The sequence below is a fragment of the Brassica napus genome, assembly GCF_020379485.1.
Source record: "Brassica napus cultivar Da-Ae chromosome A2 unlocalized genomic scaffold, Da-Ae chrA02_Random_34, whole genome shotgun sequence".
Lineage (NCBI taxonomy): Eukaryota > Viridiplantae > Streptophyta > Magnoliopsida > Brassicales > Brassicaceae > Brassica > Brassica napus.
In genome coordinates, this window is record NW_026013955.1 from 1 (window position 1) to 18,297 (window position 18,297).

At 28.4% G+C, this 18,297-nt stretch overlaps 3 protein-coding genes and 1 long non-coding RNA gene across 4 annotated transcripts; 1 reads left to right on the forward strand and 3 right to left on the reverse strand.

Annotated features, from left to right (window-relative positions):
• Positions 1–345: 345 nt before the first annotated feature.
• LOC125594047 lies at positions 346–1,084 on the forward strand. The gene is made up of 4 exons (XR_007329734.1): positions 346–421; positions 496–554; positions 663–760; positions 879–1,084. It is a non-coding gene; the product is annotated as an uncharacterized LOC125594047 (long non-coding RNA).
• A 59-nt stretch (positions 1,085–1,143) lies between these two features.
• LOC125594046 lies at positions 1,144–2,694 on the reverse strand. Its single transcript, XM_048770365.1, has 2 exons — positions 2,542–2,694; positions 1,144–2,142 (listed from the first exon to the last, which is right to left on the reverse strand). The coding sequence occupies exon 2, from the start codon at positions 2,110–2,112 to the stop codon at positions 1,303–1,305; it is 810 nt and encodes a 269-aa protein (XP_048626322.1). The 5' UTR covers positions 2,113–2,142; positions 2,542–2,694; the 3' UTR covers positions 1,144–1,302.
• Positions 2,695–7,606: 4,912 nt separating this feature from the next.
• Positions 7,607–10,268, reverse strand: LOC125594045 (ceramide synthase 1 LOH3-like). Its single transcript, XM_048770364.1, has 6 exons — positions 9,510–10,268; positions 8,824–9,041; positions 8,578–8,733; positions 8,311–8,496; positions 8,046–8,230; positions 7,607–7,961 (listed from the first exon to the last, which is right to left on the reverse strand). Exons 1-6 carry the CDS (start codon positions 9,645–9,647, stop codon positions 7,930–7,932), a joined length of 915 nt encoding a protein of 304 aa, XP_048626321.1. The 5' UTR covers positions 9,648–10,268; the 3' UTR covers positions 7,607–7,929.
• Positions 10,269–16,897: 6,629 nt separating this feature from the next.
• On the reverse strand, positions 16,898–18,019 carry LOC106424429 (basic leucine zipper 43). Its single transcript, XM_013865188.3, is given in 2 exon segments — positions 16,898–17,536; positions 17,539–18,019. Coding segments are annotated over 2 exon segments (537 nt in total). The 5' UTR covers positions 17,596–18,019; the 3' UTR covers positions 16,898–17,056.
• Between the last annotated feature and the right edge of the window lie 278 nt (positions 18,020–18,297).

Below are 18,297 nucleotides of genomic sequence, written 5' to 3' on the forward strand. Positions count from 1 at the left end.
TATGGCATTTACATATCTGACTGTGTCAGTGTTCAGCTAGTAAGAATTTATTTTGTTGTGTTATTAGTTTTCTAATTATCATCTTTTTGGATATACATATAAAAGGCTATTGCAAACATTTACATCACAGGAAATATCCCTCCAGATTGGGAAACTGATGAAACTCAAAACACTTGATCTCTCTCTAACAATAACTTCAGTGGCCAACTCCCATCTACTCTTTCTCATTCCAAAGTTTTCAGTACTTGTAAGATTACCAATTATTTTTCTAATTTTTTTTACCATAGTTTATATTAATAGTTGTTATAATTATATATATGGAGTTGTTTTGTGTTGAAATTGTGGTGCAGAAGCTGAACAATAACAGCCTGACAGGAACAATTCCTACCTCGGTGGCAAACATGACCCAACTAATTCTTTTGTACATTCTTGTTATTTTATTTTTATTTTATTTTTCTTCTATGAATTTTGCTTATATCATAATTAGTTCTGTAGGGATCTATCTTACAGCAACTTGAGTGGACCATTCCAACCTTACATGCCAATACATTCAAGTAAGTCTATTTATGAAAAATAAGATTTGGCTGTTCTGTTTTACTCTGTGCAGAGAAAAAAAAAACGGTGTCCTTTAAATAACATTTAATCTACTTGTGATATTGCAGCGTAATGGGCAATCCTCAGATATGTTCAACTGGAACCGAGGAAGAGTGCAACGAGACTCATCCTAAACCAAAGTCACTTATCTTCAGCAGTTCTGACCGTAAGTAAAATCTAAAATTTCACACATTGAAAAGAAAAAAATTATGCGATCTTTTGAAGTCTAGAGACTGTAAGCTAAAGATAGGTTTCTTTTCACTTTCTTTGTTGTTTTGATGAAGCATCTGATGGAGGAACAATAAACCAGAATTCGCGGTACAATTCGGTTTAAGCCTTGCATGTATTCTGTGTATCGATCATTCATTAGCTTTGGTTTTTATTTAGATTAAACTGTATTAGAAGATTGTGATAATAATGATGTAAAAGCTAGACTTTATTTGGGAATTTTACCATGTATAATAAATACTAAAGTTATGGAATGTCAATAAATAAGAATAGTACACAAGTAGTTTCATGGTATGGTTTACTCTTGTGCTTTTTGATAACTTGAAATAATCTCAGCATGATCATTTTTTCCCAAAGAGAAGAAACAAGACTGTTTGCAATGAGAACAACACACACCTAAGGTCTCTGTTTTGTCCAAGAAAAGCTAAAAGCCATTACAAAAGAAACAAGAAACAACTATTTTGAGAAGCCATCTTTGAATCATGTATATAGATCAGAGTCAAGCCAAGCATCCTTCTTAAGACCACTTCTTGAAGAGTACATCTCCAGATCTTTGCCCACACTTTTGTTATCCAGACCCGGGACAATACTCTTCAGCAGACCACCAACAAATCTCACCACAGAAGGATCAAACTCAGGCCATGAGACCACCAACGTCCCTCTGATATTCTTCAGCTGACATCTGCTCAAAAGCGAAGCACTCAGACCATCGATAACACTACCTGATGGGAAGTAATCCAGATTCATCCGAGACGTTGCTGCTGCTTTCTTCTCAGATGATGTCTCGAGTTTAGCAGCCAATGCTTCATCCGGTGAGAGCCTCCCTCTGAAGTTACGGCTCTGAATGGAGTCCAAGATGATAACCCTCTCAGGGACAATGTCTTGGCCAATGAGCAGCCTCGAGACCAGGTTAGAACGTTCAGGAGAGACAGGAAGCTGAACAGAAATCAAAAGGACCGAGTTCTCGTTGTTGTTATCACTTAAGGAGTATATGTTGCAGGACTTGTCTTGTAAAGAAGGCTCTACGGTGTTTCCGGAGAAGGGGAGTTCGGGGATGATGAGGGTTCCGATGAGAGTCTTTGAAGGTAAGCAGCTGTGGAAGATGTGTAGGGAGGGTGAAGATAGGGCTATGATGAGGAGAGATGGTTTGAGGGGGAGTTCGGGTTTGGGGCTTGAGAAGAGGATGAAAGGAGAGGGAAGGGGTGGTTCAGGAGGTGGGGAGGCGAAGTTGTTGAGATCTTCTTGGAAGAATCTTGAAGGTGGAGGGTTCTCTGTTAGTACGTCTTCCATTTCTTAGCTCTTTATCCAAGTCTCACAAACCTGATAAAAATACAGAAACATTTAAACAAACTAATAAGGTGATGTTACTATAAAACCGAAAGGGGAAGGCAGCAAAAGACACATAGTTTATGTTCCAAATAATAAGAGACTTTAGACTCCTATGAGTGAGAGAGATTACAAAGACATGTAACCAGCAGCACAAAACTAAACTAGAAGCAGACTTGTATCTTATTATATCCACAAGAAATAACCAAAAGAGAGCAATCATCTAATCATAACATATGATTACATCCTATATTAGGACACCGTTAAACTAACTTGAGAGCTCAGAAAGAAGTCGACTTTCATCACAAAAATAGATCTGAGAATCCTATCGAATCGAGCAACATGTATAACGAATCGAGAGGCGAGATCGATTAGCGAAGGAAGTGGCAATACCTTTTTCGCAGTAGAATCGGCGAACAAGGAACCGAACAAGAGAGAGTTTCTCTCTGTCTTCTCGACCAAGACAGCTTTTATGAGAGATGCCTAGCTTAAACCTTTTAACTTAAACAAAACCTCACAGGTGCGTGAGACTCTATTGTGCGCCGCCTCAAGTTAATGCGTATTCATTTATGTACTTTTATTTTTTGTAAAATACAATAGTAATCCCTTATATACTAAAGCTCAAGTCGCATGGCGAATCAAAATCTGACACTTAGCAAAACTTAAAAAAAAAAAGCAGAAAAATCAATATTAAATACTTGACCCATTCAGTTTCACTTTCCGTTAAGTATGCTTTGTATGTTAAGAATTAGATTAATTGAAAAAGAGTAAAAATCATTAGCACAAAGTTTCCCGTAATTAAAAATAAAGTTTCATCACCGTTTTTCACTTGAGGCCACGATCTCCACCATTTTCACGTAAACTGCCTAGAAATAATTTTAAAAACGTCATCAACAAGTTTCTAAGCATACTGATTTTAAAAACCTCTTTCACATAAACGGTTTATACCATAAATAAATAACTTTGAAATCAGTTCGATCATCAACAAATTTATATATAAGCTTCATTAAAGTGATACCGTTCTTCTACTATCTTCAGTTGCTCAAAGAAACAACTGATCCATTACCTCTCCTAAATTTTCAATTTTAATTCACTGGTTTATTCATATCTTCTTTCTGTTTTCTGCACCAAGTTCTTCCTTCTGTTTTCTGATCCTAAAGAAACAACTAATCCATTACCACAAGATTTTCTAAACCATGCATATTTTGATCAATATACATGCGTCTTTAAACCTTTTTCAAAGCATCAATTTGAAATCATCGTGTTGGAAGAGATTGATATGAGTAAGGTAATATGGAGATATCCTTCTAACCTAAGTATTTTGTTGCATGGCTTCCAGAATTTGCAGTATTCCTGCAGTTGTATGAGGAATTCATAAGTTTAGCTAATTCTCCAAAAGATGAATAAACTAAAAAAGCATAGGTATATTTTTTGAAAGAAAAAAAGCACAGATATTTATATTGTTCAGTTTATAAATTATTTTTGTTTGCTGCAGAGATGCATGAGAAATCAAAGCTGATTGAAAATTAGATGAGATCCATTCTAGGATAAATTTGGCGAAGGTTGAAGACAAGTCCTTTCACAAAAAAGAAGGTTGAAGACGAGTGGGTTAGATAAATCAGATGCAAAACTTGTGACCAGTCAAAATTTCAGGTAAGAAAATAATTTTGTTTTGCTTTTTTTTACAGTAGTTTTTACGCATCAAACAAATTAAGGCCTTAAAATATTCGACATTATTGCTTGACCATTTAGGCTGTCTTAGTCAATATCATGTGTTAAAACAGTTTCAAAATTTCCAATAGTTTCTGTAATTAATTTTGAAATTTCTCAAATTTTCTATTATTTTTTCAAGTAGTTTTTACAAATAGCTAAAAACGAAAGAATTAATATTTTTAAATTAAACATATAATTTTCCAGAAAGCCTAATAATACAAAAACGTTTTAATAGAAAAGCAAGGTAAATTTGTAAAATTTTAAGCTTTAAAAACAAATAAAACTATAAAAACAACCAATATAGGTTGATCTTAAGTACATGTTTAAAAATAGATAATTAAACATTTCATATCAATAAAATCATAAAAAAATTGTAAGATAATAAAGATTGGAAACACTGTATAAATTACTACATGTACTTCATCATTTTCTGAATTTATATTAAATTAAGTATTTGTAACTGTATGTATGGATCATCGAAAACTAAAAATACTGGATCACATATAGTATTTTAGCTATATTTTATATTTTGATATATAGATATATTAATTGTTTTTGGTCAAATAATTTTCTTTATCAGAAAAATAAAAGAATTGAAAGACAATAAATCAACCCGTGCTAGGCACGGGCAATAATACTAGTAGTATTACTAAACTTGGATATCAGATTTTTTTTTTTTATCATCAATTACAGATTCATACTGACTCTGTGAACTACACTTGGAGATCCTGATCCATGTGAACGATAAAATACGGTTGTTTCTTGACACTGCGTGTTAGACTATTCGCCTTTGAATTTTGCGTCTTTGGTACATAGATGATCTCTGATCTAATGAAACTTTCTCTCAGAGTCTTGATATCCTCCAAATAATTTGCAAATGCTGATCATTTTTCTGGTTCTGAAACCATCTTTACCAATTGAGAATAATTCGTTGCAAACGTAACCTGAAATTGACGTAAATTTTTCACACATTCCATTTCCTATAATAGGATTCCATCTCTACATGCAGAGGAGTGAGACAAGCCCGGACATTCCTCGCCCCCAACAACCCATCAAAACTTTCTAAAGTACTGAGCCAACCTTGTCCTGAGAAAGTATCATTTTCCTTCCAAGAGCCATCTATGAAACACCATCTTCCTGGGACCGATGGAAGGGTTGTAGGCTCGACTGATAATACTCTCCTATTTTCTTTTAGTACATGTGCCTCAGCCCAGAGTGTTGACTCTGTTTCTGCCAAACTTGGATATTAGATTAGAAAAAAAAAGAAAAAATTGGAAGGAAAAAAAAACATTTAGAAATTGAGTTTCTCCCATTAAGATTTTGTCTAAATTTTTTGTTCCATTAGAATTTTAATTACTGTTAATACAATTATAAAAGTTGAGCCTAAAACTAAGAGAAATTTCCTAGGATATACCTAAAAAAGTTTCTGTCACAAATATAAAATTTTAAAATAAAAATAACCAAAATAGACTTAAATGTTTTATCAAAAAAAAAATACACTTATACTCCTAAAGTTAATTAATCTAGACATTAGGGTTTAGAGTTAAGGGGTGAGGTTTAGGATTTCGGGTTTGAGATTTAGAGTTGAGGAGTGGAGTTTAGGGGATATGATTTCAAATTTAAAAAAAATAAAAAAATTTAAAATTTTCAAAAAAAAGTAATACTATTTTTGTCATTTTAGTTTTTGAGGTCTATTTTGGTGACAAAAACTTAAAAATGTCTATTTGAGAGAATTTCTCTAAAACTAATTACTATCACTTGCCAAAAACCCTAAATGATATTACAAATAATAATATATAGTAGCTAATTTTCAAAATTATAAAGTGTAATAATGTTTGATCAAATATTTTATATTTATATTACATAAAATAATGAATAAAAATAATTTATAGAAATCGATATAATGATTCTATATTCATATAAAAATATAATCGTATCTATAATAATAATTAATTTCTTATAAATAAATGCTTTATAAATAATTAGGCTTTAAAGATTCGACGAATTATATTTAAAAGAACATATGAGAACATTAATTATTATTATTTTTGCATTTAAATCAAATAATAAAGTGAATAAGGTAATATTATGATTGAAAATAATTATAAGATGGATTTTTGGTTCACTAATTGTATATTTGTATTATTATTTAGAGCGGGAAATAAATATTTGGCAAAAATATGTAAAAATTAGAAAAACATATATTTTTATTAGCAGCTGCTGATCATAGCAAAAATTTCATTAAAAACGAAATAATAACAAAAATAAAATAAAAGGGGCTGAAGAAAATGAATAATATATGTTGGAGAAGTAAATATGATAATTACATATATAATTTTACAAGCATTTGTTATTACTAAATATTCATCAGTTATTTTTATATCAAATTTATGGAAATTTTATGATATTCTAATACATAATATAAATTTTCATATAATATTTATATCTGCAAATTTAATATATTTCTAACTCACCCGATAAAAAATGCTCTCACCAAGAAAAAAAAGAATGAAGTCTCTTTTTTACCTCTTGATCCTAGTGCTTCTCGTCAATTACTGCAGTTCGAGGAGAAAGCCACATACTTCTTTGCCGGCTGAGGAGAAATGGTGTGTGGCTGAGAAATGGTGCGTTCCCAAGCCTGGTGCGTTCCGTGCTTGTTCAAGCGTATAATCGTATCTTTAATGATTATTAATTTTTTATAATATTTATATATGTTTTTATAAATAATTAGATTTTAAAGATTAGACGAATTCTATTTCAAGGAATATGTAAGAAATTTGATTAAAAGAATTGCACTTAAATCAAATAATAAAGTGAATAAGGTAATGTTATGACTAAAAAAATTATAAGATGAATTTTTGGTTCATTGATTGTATAATTTGTATTACTATTTAGAGAGAGAAATAAATATTTAGCAAAAAATATGTAAAAATTAGGAAAACATAAGCAAACATTTAATAAAAAAACTTAATTATAACAAACAAATAAATAAAAAGAAGCTGAAGAAGATGCATAATATATATTGGAGAAGTAAATATGATAATTACCTATATAATTTTACAAGTATTTTTTATTACTAAATATTCATCAGTTATTTACATCAAATTTATGTCCGCGAATTCGCTCACAACCACTTAGTTGTTTATTATTCAAACTGAATTATTAAAAAATAAGCTATCATAGCTATTAAAAAAATATTTTATCAAAAATAGCACATAAAAATCAAAATAGCTAAAATAAACTTTTTTAAAGACATTCAAAATAATATTATCCCTAAATTAACTAATTTATATTTAGAGTTTTGATTTGAATGGTAGGTTGGAGCCTTGGAGGCGAAGTTTAAGATTTTTTAAAATAATAATAATTAAGATCTAAAAATAAATAGTAAAACAGATTCATATATTTTTCAGATTTATAAAAAAAATTAATAAAAATTTCGATTCAATTTCTTGTTTAAAAAATAATTTGGTTTTTCTTAATATTTATTTATATTTGTATATTTACATAGTAATGCTATGAAAATCTTTTTATTTTTGAATACTTTTTTGATGAAATATCTTTTGGTTTACTCTTGTGTGTTTCTCTAGTAGAAAAATCATTTTAGAGTTTTTTAGAAGATATTCCCAGTTATTTATGTATTTTTATTTTTAAAATTACAGTAGTAATAGTATTAAATAACTTGGATATCGGATTTAAAAAAAACATATCAGTCGTAGCCATTGAAATTTATCACTAGAATTTAAAATATTAAACTCTGAGAATTATTCACTTAACTAGTCAAAATGTTATGACATTCGGTGATACAAGAAATTGTGTTATTCCAAAATAACAAAAGATGTCCATAAAATAACACTAGAGAAGAAAAAAACAAGTGAAACAATGTCTAAACAAAATCTTGAGAAAACCGATCCAAAAATGCAATTCCCAAAGTTATCCGATCAATTTAAAAAGCGGTTTGTTCTGGTTAAGATCCTCCCCACTTTTAAATTTTAGCAAACAACCAGAAAGATGATGAAATGAAGCCTGAAAGTCCTCTGTTTATAAAAACAGAGTGTCCCAAAGTTGCAATCAATCTTCATGTTCATCATCACTTTCAGAATCTGCAGAAATACATACACAAACTTGGTTAACCATCCAAAACATGCATATCATACATAGTCAAATAAGATTTTCACTAAACATACCGGATCTGACATCTTCGCTAAGCTTGCCTCGATCCTGTACTTGCTTCACAAGCATCCGGTAAATCAAAACCCACCAGAATATGTGAAGCACAAGCAGACAAAACAAGAGAGTGTTGAACATGTAGTAGTAGATCGGTCCTTCGATTGGGTGCTTTTCCTTGTCCACAGTCATAATAATCTGATAGCTGCAACTCACCAACACCTTATTAAACACAAGTCTAATAAAAAACATTCAAGATAGAGAAGTTGTAGTATATAAACAAACCTCGTGCTCCAAAGGATCCAGAAAGGATAGTAAATGAGACGTAGAAGGACCCAAGACAAAGCAAAAAGAACAAACGAAAAGGCCGCTATACCCTCAAATCCACTGTACTTGGACATCTTCCCAACTTCAAGGAACACATCACTCGCGTCATGGAGTGCAAGAACAACAGAACCAGCACGAGAGAATCTAATAAACCAAACAAAAGAATGTAAAGATAGATAGATAGATACCTTTCCTCTTTAACACAATAATATATGTAACATTTACCTGCAGATGTAGGAGAGGACGATGAGGATAACAGTAGTGATATGATGACCCATCGAAACACCAAAGTCTGAGCGTCTTGTTTCCCAAAAGATCAACGCGAAGATAGAGTATGTGTAGAACCCAGCTGTATACATATATAAAAACTTCAACTTTATCCTGCAAGCAACATATAAATAACAAGAAGATGATTTCATTAGTGATCGATCATATCTCTAGCAAAATCCCACCATCAACGAAAACTCTTACTTCATCTGTTGATTAGGCCAAATCTGATCTCCAGGACCAATCCAGAAGTAGAGCGTGTCTGTAAACCAAGGCTCGTTGTATGTCACAGACAAGGCAAGCACCTCAGCTGAGAGGTAGTAGATACACTTCCAAGCTGATTCTTTGAATTTTCTGATTTTCGTCTTCTTGTCATTCTTTTTCGGACTCTGCTTTCCATAAATCAAGAACCTTCCCACTTTCTATTTCATCAACACGGAACCAAACCATAAAAATTAAAAACTTTCTCTAACAATCAACATTGCTAATTAAAATTAAAAAAAAACAGTATTAAAATTACACACAAGAGAGAGATGCACATACTGTATGTGTGTGTACATAAGGGGTAGTTACTAAAAGTAGAAACGTAGCATTCAAGTTACACATAAAAGAGAGATCTATATATTCATCAACATAGATTGAACAAAAATGCAAAAAAAAAATATTATCCTACAATCTTCACCAACAGTGAATTGATAAGCAAGATTCAATCAGAGACACGAGTCAGTAATAATAATGATTACTCACAAGGGTCGTTACTAAAAGTAGAAACTTGACATTAAGAGAGAGAGAGATGTACATACTGTATATATATACTATAAGATGTCAAAGACATGTACTTTCTGTATTAAATGCGATTCATAGAGACAACGAATCAAAAAGTAATGTACCTCGAAGACGAATCTGTCGAGAAGGAACCGTATCGAAGGGAAGAACACTGCGAAGAGAGGCAAACAGACAAAGTCCTGGTAAGTAGGGAACGATTCGTGTTCCCAGTTGATCGATTTGACCGATTCGAAGAAACCCATCTCGGAAAGTTTCGAACTTTGCAATCAGATTGTCAAATCAGAAGAACCCACATCGGAATCTCGTCGGTGGGTTTGACCCAGATTCGGAGAAGAAAAAGTTTAATCAAATGCGATCGATTGAGAATTTGATTGATCTGATAACGACAATGATGAGATTTTTTTGTTCGGATCGGAACTAGTGGAGAGATTTGTCGCTCTGAGAGAAATTGGGGAGGTTTGTTTAGTTCAATGGCCTTGACGAAACGGAAGGATATCAGCATCCGATGGATCCATATCTAGACGGGTAATATATTTATTTTAATTATAAATATTTTACCAATTATGGTATGTGATTTTCTTTTACAAACCAATAATATTTTAACATAGAAATATTACAAAACAAATAAATTTACTATTTAAAGATATTTCATATATAACAATATTGTTTTGTAGAGAAATTAGTTTTTCAAGGGTCATACTCACATTATATCTTACAACGGTTGATTACATAAGTATTTTTCATGAAATAAAAATATTATATTTTTTTACAATTATTAATTTATTTTTTCAATATTTTCAAATAACATATACAATAAAAAAGAAAATATTTATATATTAGTGACTTCATCAAAAAAAGTTCAAAAAAATAATCATAATATTAAAAAAAGAGCAATTCTCCTAAACATACCATTTTAAAAGTTTTGATCACAAAAATAGACCATACGGAGAAAAATGACCAAAATATTTTATTTAATAGATAAAAGGATCCTAATATCCTAGATATATAAAAGAAATAAAAAAAATTAATTTTTTTTATAGTTTTAGATTATATGTTTTTTTTTGAATTTTTATTGTTTTAGATTATATGTTTTTTTTGAAACACAGATTATATGTTTTCAAATTCGAATTTTTTTATAAAAAAAATTAATTTTTTTATTTTTCAAATTTTCTTTTTGTAATTCAAAAATATTTTTTGAAACTATTTTAGAAATTTCTATTTTCATATTTATTTTTTATTTTATAAAATTTTAAAACTCAATCTCAAATCCTCACCCCTTAACTCTAAACCCTAAGGTTTGAATTAGTTAACCCTAAGATTTGGATTAGTTAACCGTACGGATATAAGTGTATATTTATCTCTTTAATAAAACATTTTGGTCATTTTGATTCTTAGAGTCTATATTTGTGACATAAACTTGCTATCCTAAGGTATTTCCCTTTAAAAAAATTAACTTCTTTTTTAAAACTTGATCTCACACAACATAGAATATATTTTCAATGTAATCAAAATATTTTAATAAAATAACTCTATAACTCCAGATCCTTTTAGTAAACCAAAAATATTATAATTTAGTTTGCTTGTTAATTTTTATATTTCTTATATTTCTCAAATTTTAGTTTGCTTGTTAATTTTTATTATATTTGTACAACCTAATATAACCATAATCAAAATATCCAAGTATATCAGAATTATCATGTTTAATATTATTTAAAATAATTGTTTGCTTACCTTTCAATAAATTTAAGGTATAAAATTAATTAGAATTTTAAATTTTTTTATTTATGTTAAATATCGTTATGCGTTATGAATTTTAAAAGTGTATCGATATGTGTTCGTTCATCACTTTATTTTTTATATTTTAAAAATCAACATAAATCTAATTATTAAAATATTACGAAAATATACTTACTTAACTAAGATGAAGAAATTAACTAATGTGATAAATAAAACTATTTTGATTTGGCTTAATTAGAATAAAAATAACTATATTTCAATATGAATTTGAAAGAATATCTGTAACTTAATATATTAACAAAATAAGTAACTCAACTAATCTGATTTATTATATCCAAAATAAAACTTCTAAATACAATAAAAAGATATCACTTTTATGATATTATTTTATTTCTTTTTATACATATAGATTGTGGAATGCCTCAATACATTTTAATAAAAAAACATATTAACCAATTGTTATAAGTTAGTTCTCTTGTAAAATTTATATATGTGCATGATATTTCAAAATACTATGATTACATTTATTTATGTAACTTTTGGTTCACTAACACTTTATTTTATCATTTATATTCCATTCTCAAAATAATATCTATTAAGATATACATAATTTTACTAAATATATTTACATGTCTACCAAAACAACAAACTTAACTGAAAATAACAAAGTTAATCAATATTTTAAATTATTTAGAACAAAAATGTTATAGTTAAATTCAAAGTTGGTGTAATCCAATCTATATAATAATATACTAAAAAAGGGATATAAGCTCCTTTTAGAGTGTCCACATAGGTACAAAAAATCATCCAATCAGAGAGTCCGAAATTGCCACGTCATCTCATTTATTTTTTCGTAAACAATGAAAAAACAATGCAAAGGAAAGGATCGAACCCAGGTTATTATGACATAAATATATGACAAATACCACTAAACCATTGAAACTTTCTTGAACACATATACAAGAATAACTAAATATGTAATCACAAACTCCTATGTACATTTACAATAATATGGATTCAACTTTCAAAACTCCGATACTTTGTTTTGTAAAAAAAAATAAGTAAGTGACTAAGCTAATATATTCTTTGAAAGTGTGAGAATATTGATAAATATGAAAATATAGATTTTTGTTTTCGTGACAAAGTTAAGAATTTTGTAAAAGTAAGTTTAACATATAAATTTTCGTGACAAATATGAAAAAACATAGATTTTTGTACAATTTTGACAGAACAACTCAAAACATAGTTCTCTAATATCTTAATAAAATATTATTTAAGGATGCAATAATTAAATATATCAATTTAATAAATTTTGTAATTTATAGACAAAACAATAACACAACAAATTTTGAAACATTTGTTTAACCTATCGATTTCTTTTCATGAGAATCCAACTAAACAAGATAAAAAAACAATTAGATTTATTTAATTACCTTTATTCAATTTTGATTAATTTCAAATTATAATAATGTATCTTTTTGAAGTTACAAAAAATATATTCTTTCTTTATTACACTAGCATTATATATAGATTCCATATACACAAATAAATATAATATAACAACATAAGCTTGCTTTTCCGATTCATATGAAAACTTTTTAAGTTATCCACCAAAGCAAATTAATTAAATCAATCAAATTGTTAGAATACAACAAATTAATATATAATTTTATTTTAAATTAAATTATTTAAAAAGTGTATTTGCATTAAAAACAAAATAATAAATAAGTAAAACTTATTTGATGGTAATTTTATGACATATATATATATATATATATTATGTGAAAGAAATATAAGCTTAATATGAAAAAAAATCTTAAATACAAAAACCTCTAAAATTAACAAAAAACTAATAAAAATTAAACTATGATATCAATTGAAAGCTTCTTAGACAATATTAATAAAATATTTAAGCGATAATTAGACAAATTTGATTTTTTTGCCAGCCAAAAGTTTATTATTAATTAACATCAATTATTTCAAGATGTTTTAGAGGACTTAAATGATATATGAACTATGAATAGTAGTACTTTGTAAAGTTGACTTAGATAACACATTTGCACATCATTTCGAGTCCTTTTTTATGTCTAAATTCAATTTCTTCAGAGCAGTTATTCCACAAAGAGATCGTATGAGATATTGTTATGATATTCAGATTTGTTTCTTGACTATTAAGAAGATTGATAACTGTAAAAATGTCTCATTCGAATATTATATGTCTATAACCGAATCTCCAACATGAGACAACTTTGTTTAAAAAGTAAATAATTTCATTTTTCTTATATTATATAATAAATATATATTATTTACTGATAATAAAAACATAGTTATTCATCTATCACAAACATATATGCAAATATGTGAATCAAGTACAACAATCAAACAACATAATGATTTTCACAAAGAAAATTTAAAAAATATATTTATGTTAGGTAGTCTTATTTTATATTCTTTAAATAATGTAATACAATATTATACATTATTTTTTTAGAATTGAGAAATACATATATATCAGTTAGACAAATTAAGCGATAATTAGACAAATTTGATTTTTTTTTTGCCAGCTAAAAATTTATTATTAATTAGCATCAGTTATTTCAAGATGTTTAAGAAAGGATGGACAAAAAAATAGGATGGACATAAATGATATATGAACTATGAATAGTATTTTGTAAAGCTGACTTAGATAACACATCTGCACATCCATTTCCAATTCTTTTTTATGCATAAATTCAATTTTTTCAGAGCAGTTTTTTCACAAAGAGATCGTATGAGATATTTTTTGATATTCAGATTTGTTTCTTGACTGTTAAGAAGATTGATAACAGTAAAAATGTCTCATTCAAATATGATATGTTTATAAGTTAGTCCCCAACATGAGACAAGTTTGTTTTAAAAGTAAATAATTTTATTTTTCTTATATTATATAATAAATATATATTGTTTACTGATAATAAAAATATAGTTATTCATCTTTCACAAATAACTATGCAAATATGTGAATCAAGTACAACAATCAAACAACATAATGATTTCCACAAAGAAAATTTAAAAAAATATATTTATGTTATGTAGTCTTATCTTATATTATTTAAATAATGTAATACAATATTATACATTATTTTTTTTAGAATTGAGAAATACATATAATATCTTATCTGCATGTAGCGTGGTTAAAAAATCTAGTATATTTAATAACCAAAACCGAGTAGATATTACATATCCAAAATCATGTCTGATTAAGATAATATAGTATAATTTTATTAATATAAATTGTACATATAATAAATAATGTAAAATTAAAATTAACGAACTATTATAATATATTTATTTTATAAATATTTTTATCCATGCATGAACAGAGAAATAAACACAAAAGAATAACATAAATTTTTCCTTGTCTTCTATATTTTTTAGCAAAAAGTGTGAATTTCCAATATGTTATCCAATGCAATTTTCTTAGATAACAATGAGGTTCACTGCTAATTTATAAGATATCGATGCAATTTTCCTAGATAATAAAAACTGGTGTTTTATATGATTAGTAACTCATATAGTTAATACTCCCTTCTTGACAAAAAAAACACTCTTCTGCATAGACACGTAATAGTAGTCTGTTTTTAATTAAACATAGGTTTTGTAAATTATTTTGGTCAATGAAAATCCTCTAACCAAAAAAAAAATGTAAATTATTTTGGTCAACATGATTATCTACAAAACTCCAAGTTTCCAAAATATATATATATATATATTTGCAAAGAGTTTTGGTTTGGATTTTTATTTTTATTTCATAAACAAATATTATTTTATATTTTATGGTAAAAAATAAAAAAATTGATTTTATCTCGTTATTTAAATATACTAATTTAATTTTTTTTAATAATATGTAAACAAAATCTAAAATAAAAATTTTAAATAATTTTTAATATATGTGAAAACTTTGAAATAATATTATTTGTGAAACCGGGGAGCAGGTAATACACATTTTAATAGTCTCGATTCTCGAAAACGCTCTAGGCTTCGATATTGTTGGCAGGCACTAGCACCCTCCGCCATTCTTTTGTCTTCTTGCGTCTCCTTTTATAGAATTTGTCTTCTTTCATTTCAATTTTTTTTTATATTCAGCAATTACTAAACACATAATTGAATAGATCTCATATTAGACAACGTAATGGGAAAGGGTCAGAACTTGACCATTGAAAAAGTCACCGGGCGTATGGCAATAGAGACATAGAATATTGTTCAACTGTTGGAATTATTTTTAAGGGTATATCCATCCCACTCAATTTTTCTTCTAAAATAAAGTAAAAATAAATATAAAATAAAAAATATTTCAACTCAACTTCATATCTTATTTTATAACGGAGTTTACTCTATAAATAAAATAATTTCTTTTTTGTTTGTTCATCACTCTATTATAAAGTGAAAAATAAAATAGGATCAAAACATTTTTATTTCATATTAACTTATATTTCATTTTTTTTTAAATAGAATTTTAGGTTAGAGCATCTCTAACATCGAGTATCGTTGTTGAATGTAACGATCGTGGTGTCTACTGTGTCTAGGTCCAAACCGATTCGTAACTACTATTCATATATTTTCTATATAGTAATTATCTACAGATAATTCGACCAAATCCTAAGATGTATGATTCCGATGGGTTAATAGTTAATACTTGTCGGTAATAGCATTAATGTTATGAGAATAAATATGTGAGTTGCTAAAAAAAAAAGAATAAATATGTGAAACTTGTGGCTGAAAGTTAGTGCAGTTTATAAACTTTTTTCTTACTGAACTTTTTCACAGTTTATGAACTTGTGGCTGAAAATAGACGACTATTACCCATATGTGTGTTTAAGTAGGTGAAAAAGTTAAACCTGGAAGAAAAAAATAGTAGGTCAAATAATAGTGCTCAAGTTTAGCATAATAGTAATGCGCCAGGTGAAATTCAAGAAAACATTCTTGGTGGGTTTGTCGCAGTCGGAGTGATGATATAAACGGATAAAAAGGTTTGGGAAAAAAAGTTGATCAAAGCAATAAGAAAAAGAAAATCTGATGATTAAGTATTTGATTAAATTACAAAAGTAAAAGAAGAGAAGAAGGGCCACCATTTTAGCAATCTTTTGTTTTATTTCTTGTTCGCTATGAATGATTTCAATGCAGGGATGTTCAGTGCAGTATTATGCGGCAAACAAACTCTCCCAATATGTTAATAGAGGTCGTTATTACTGGTCTTTATTTTTTTTAACTGGTCTTTATTTTTATCATACCACTTTCATTTTTTCTTGTTTGTAACTAAAACAGTGTTAGATTATCTAAGTTTTTCTTACTATTTTGTCTTTTGTTACTCTTTCTAGAAATATCTTACGTGTTCGAAGTATTAATGTCAGAATATATACTTCAAATATTATCTTTATAGGGAATATGATGAGTTTAAGTAGATTTTCCAAGTAAAAATAACATTGATTCTAATATTTTTACATGGCGACATAATATATATGAGTGAAAAATAACAAATTTTACAGAATAGTAAGGTGTGAAATCAAATAACCGAAGTCACATAACCACGTAAATCTTTTAATATTTGTTGTTTACAAATTCTAATTAATGGAAATGTGGAATGAATCAATTAGAATCCGGATCTGCAGGGTTGTGGAATCTATTAATACTTATTAACGTTACCCGGTATGTCTACGATTATGATTACTCCTAAGTTATAATAATGTAAAAATAAAAAAGAAGAGAGAGTAGATAATCGCTCAAGAACTATAAGTTATATTATCTAACTTCAATATATATAGTATGCATACAATATAATATACTAATATATGATTATCACCAACTTTATATTCGAGAAAGAACCAAAACCCAAAACCCCATTGATCTTTTCTGTTGATACAAAGAAACCACAATCTCATTCCGATAACTTTCTTACAAAGTTGTTGTCATCGTCGCTGTTCTTGTTAGATTTTAGTTCACATACAAGTTGTCGGAGTTCAGAAGCTTCTTCTTTGAGTTTAGAATTCTCCTTCAATACGCTATCTTGAGTCTCCGATACACGGTTCAGCTTATCAATAAGACAGTTGTTCTCGTTGCGAAGCCTTATCACCTGAGACCAGAGTTCATCAAGATGTCTCTGTTTCCTCATCCTCGACCTCCTAGCGGATTCTCTGTTTGAAAGCATCCTCCTCTGTTTCCTCTCGTCGACTATGATGATGCTCTGATGATGATGATGCTGATGATCTTCATCGGAAGTTGAGTTGTTGCCCATCATGAGATCTTGACGGATGGATGATGATGAGTAGTTGTTGTTGATGAGATCATTTAAGTATGTTAAGGAAGAGGAAGATGTTGGAGATGAGGGCATATTTATTATGTTGAATTCCGTCGGGAGTGTTCCTAAGTTTTCCGGCGATAATATTGATAATATCCGGTGATTTCCGCCGGAATCATTGATGTATTTGGTTTCTAAGAGTAAGAGATGAATATGAAAGAGTTCGTATACTTAATTTTATTTGTGGGAAGAAGTTGGTTTAAAGCAAGAGGACGGGTTAGGAGTGTTTTATAATGTTGGAGAAATAGAAAAGGAATGCATCATGGACAAGTGGGTCCAATGGATAGTGTGTATATTATTGTAGAGCGTATTATGCAAAAAATCCTTTTTAATCATAAATCCTAATTTATTTAATCAGAAGAGTGAAAAAGAACCATACAAAATTACATACTCATAGATCATTTGAATAAACGGCATATTTTACGTAGTTTCACAGTTTTTGAAGGAAATTATTTGACATAGTTTCACAGTTTTTGAAGGAAATTATTTGATTACTTAATGTTCAAAGCTTCGTCTCCGAATTATCCCTCATTCATATCTTCTCTCCCTTATATTGCATGCGTTGTCTCAGGTAGGTTATTGAAGCTTCTCTGATTCTCCTCTTGCATGTACCATGCGTGTATGGCCAGTTCTAGGCAGGGCCAGCTTAACACTATTATAAGTTTTAAGGTAAAAAAATTGTTTTTACTCTCTAAGATTTATATTCATATAATGTTTAAACTATTTTAAATTTTAATTAGTAATATTTGTATATTTTGTGATACAAATAAAACTATATACATATCAAATATTTTTGGGCATTTTTCAATTTTATTTATTAT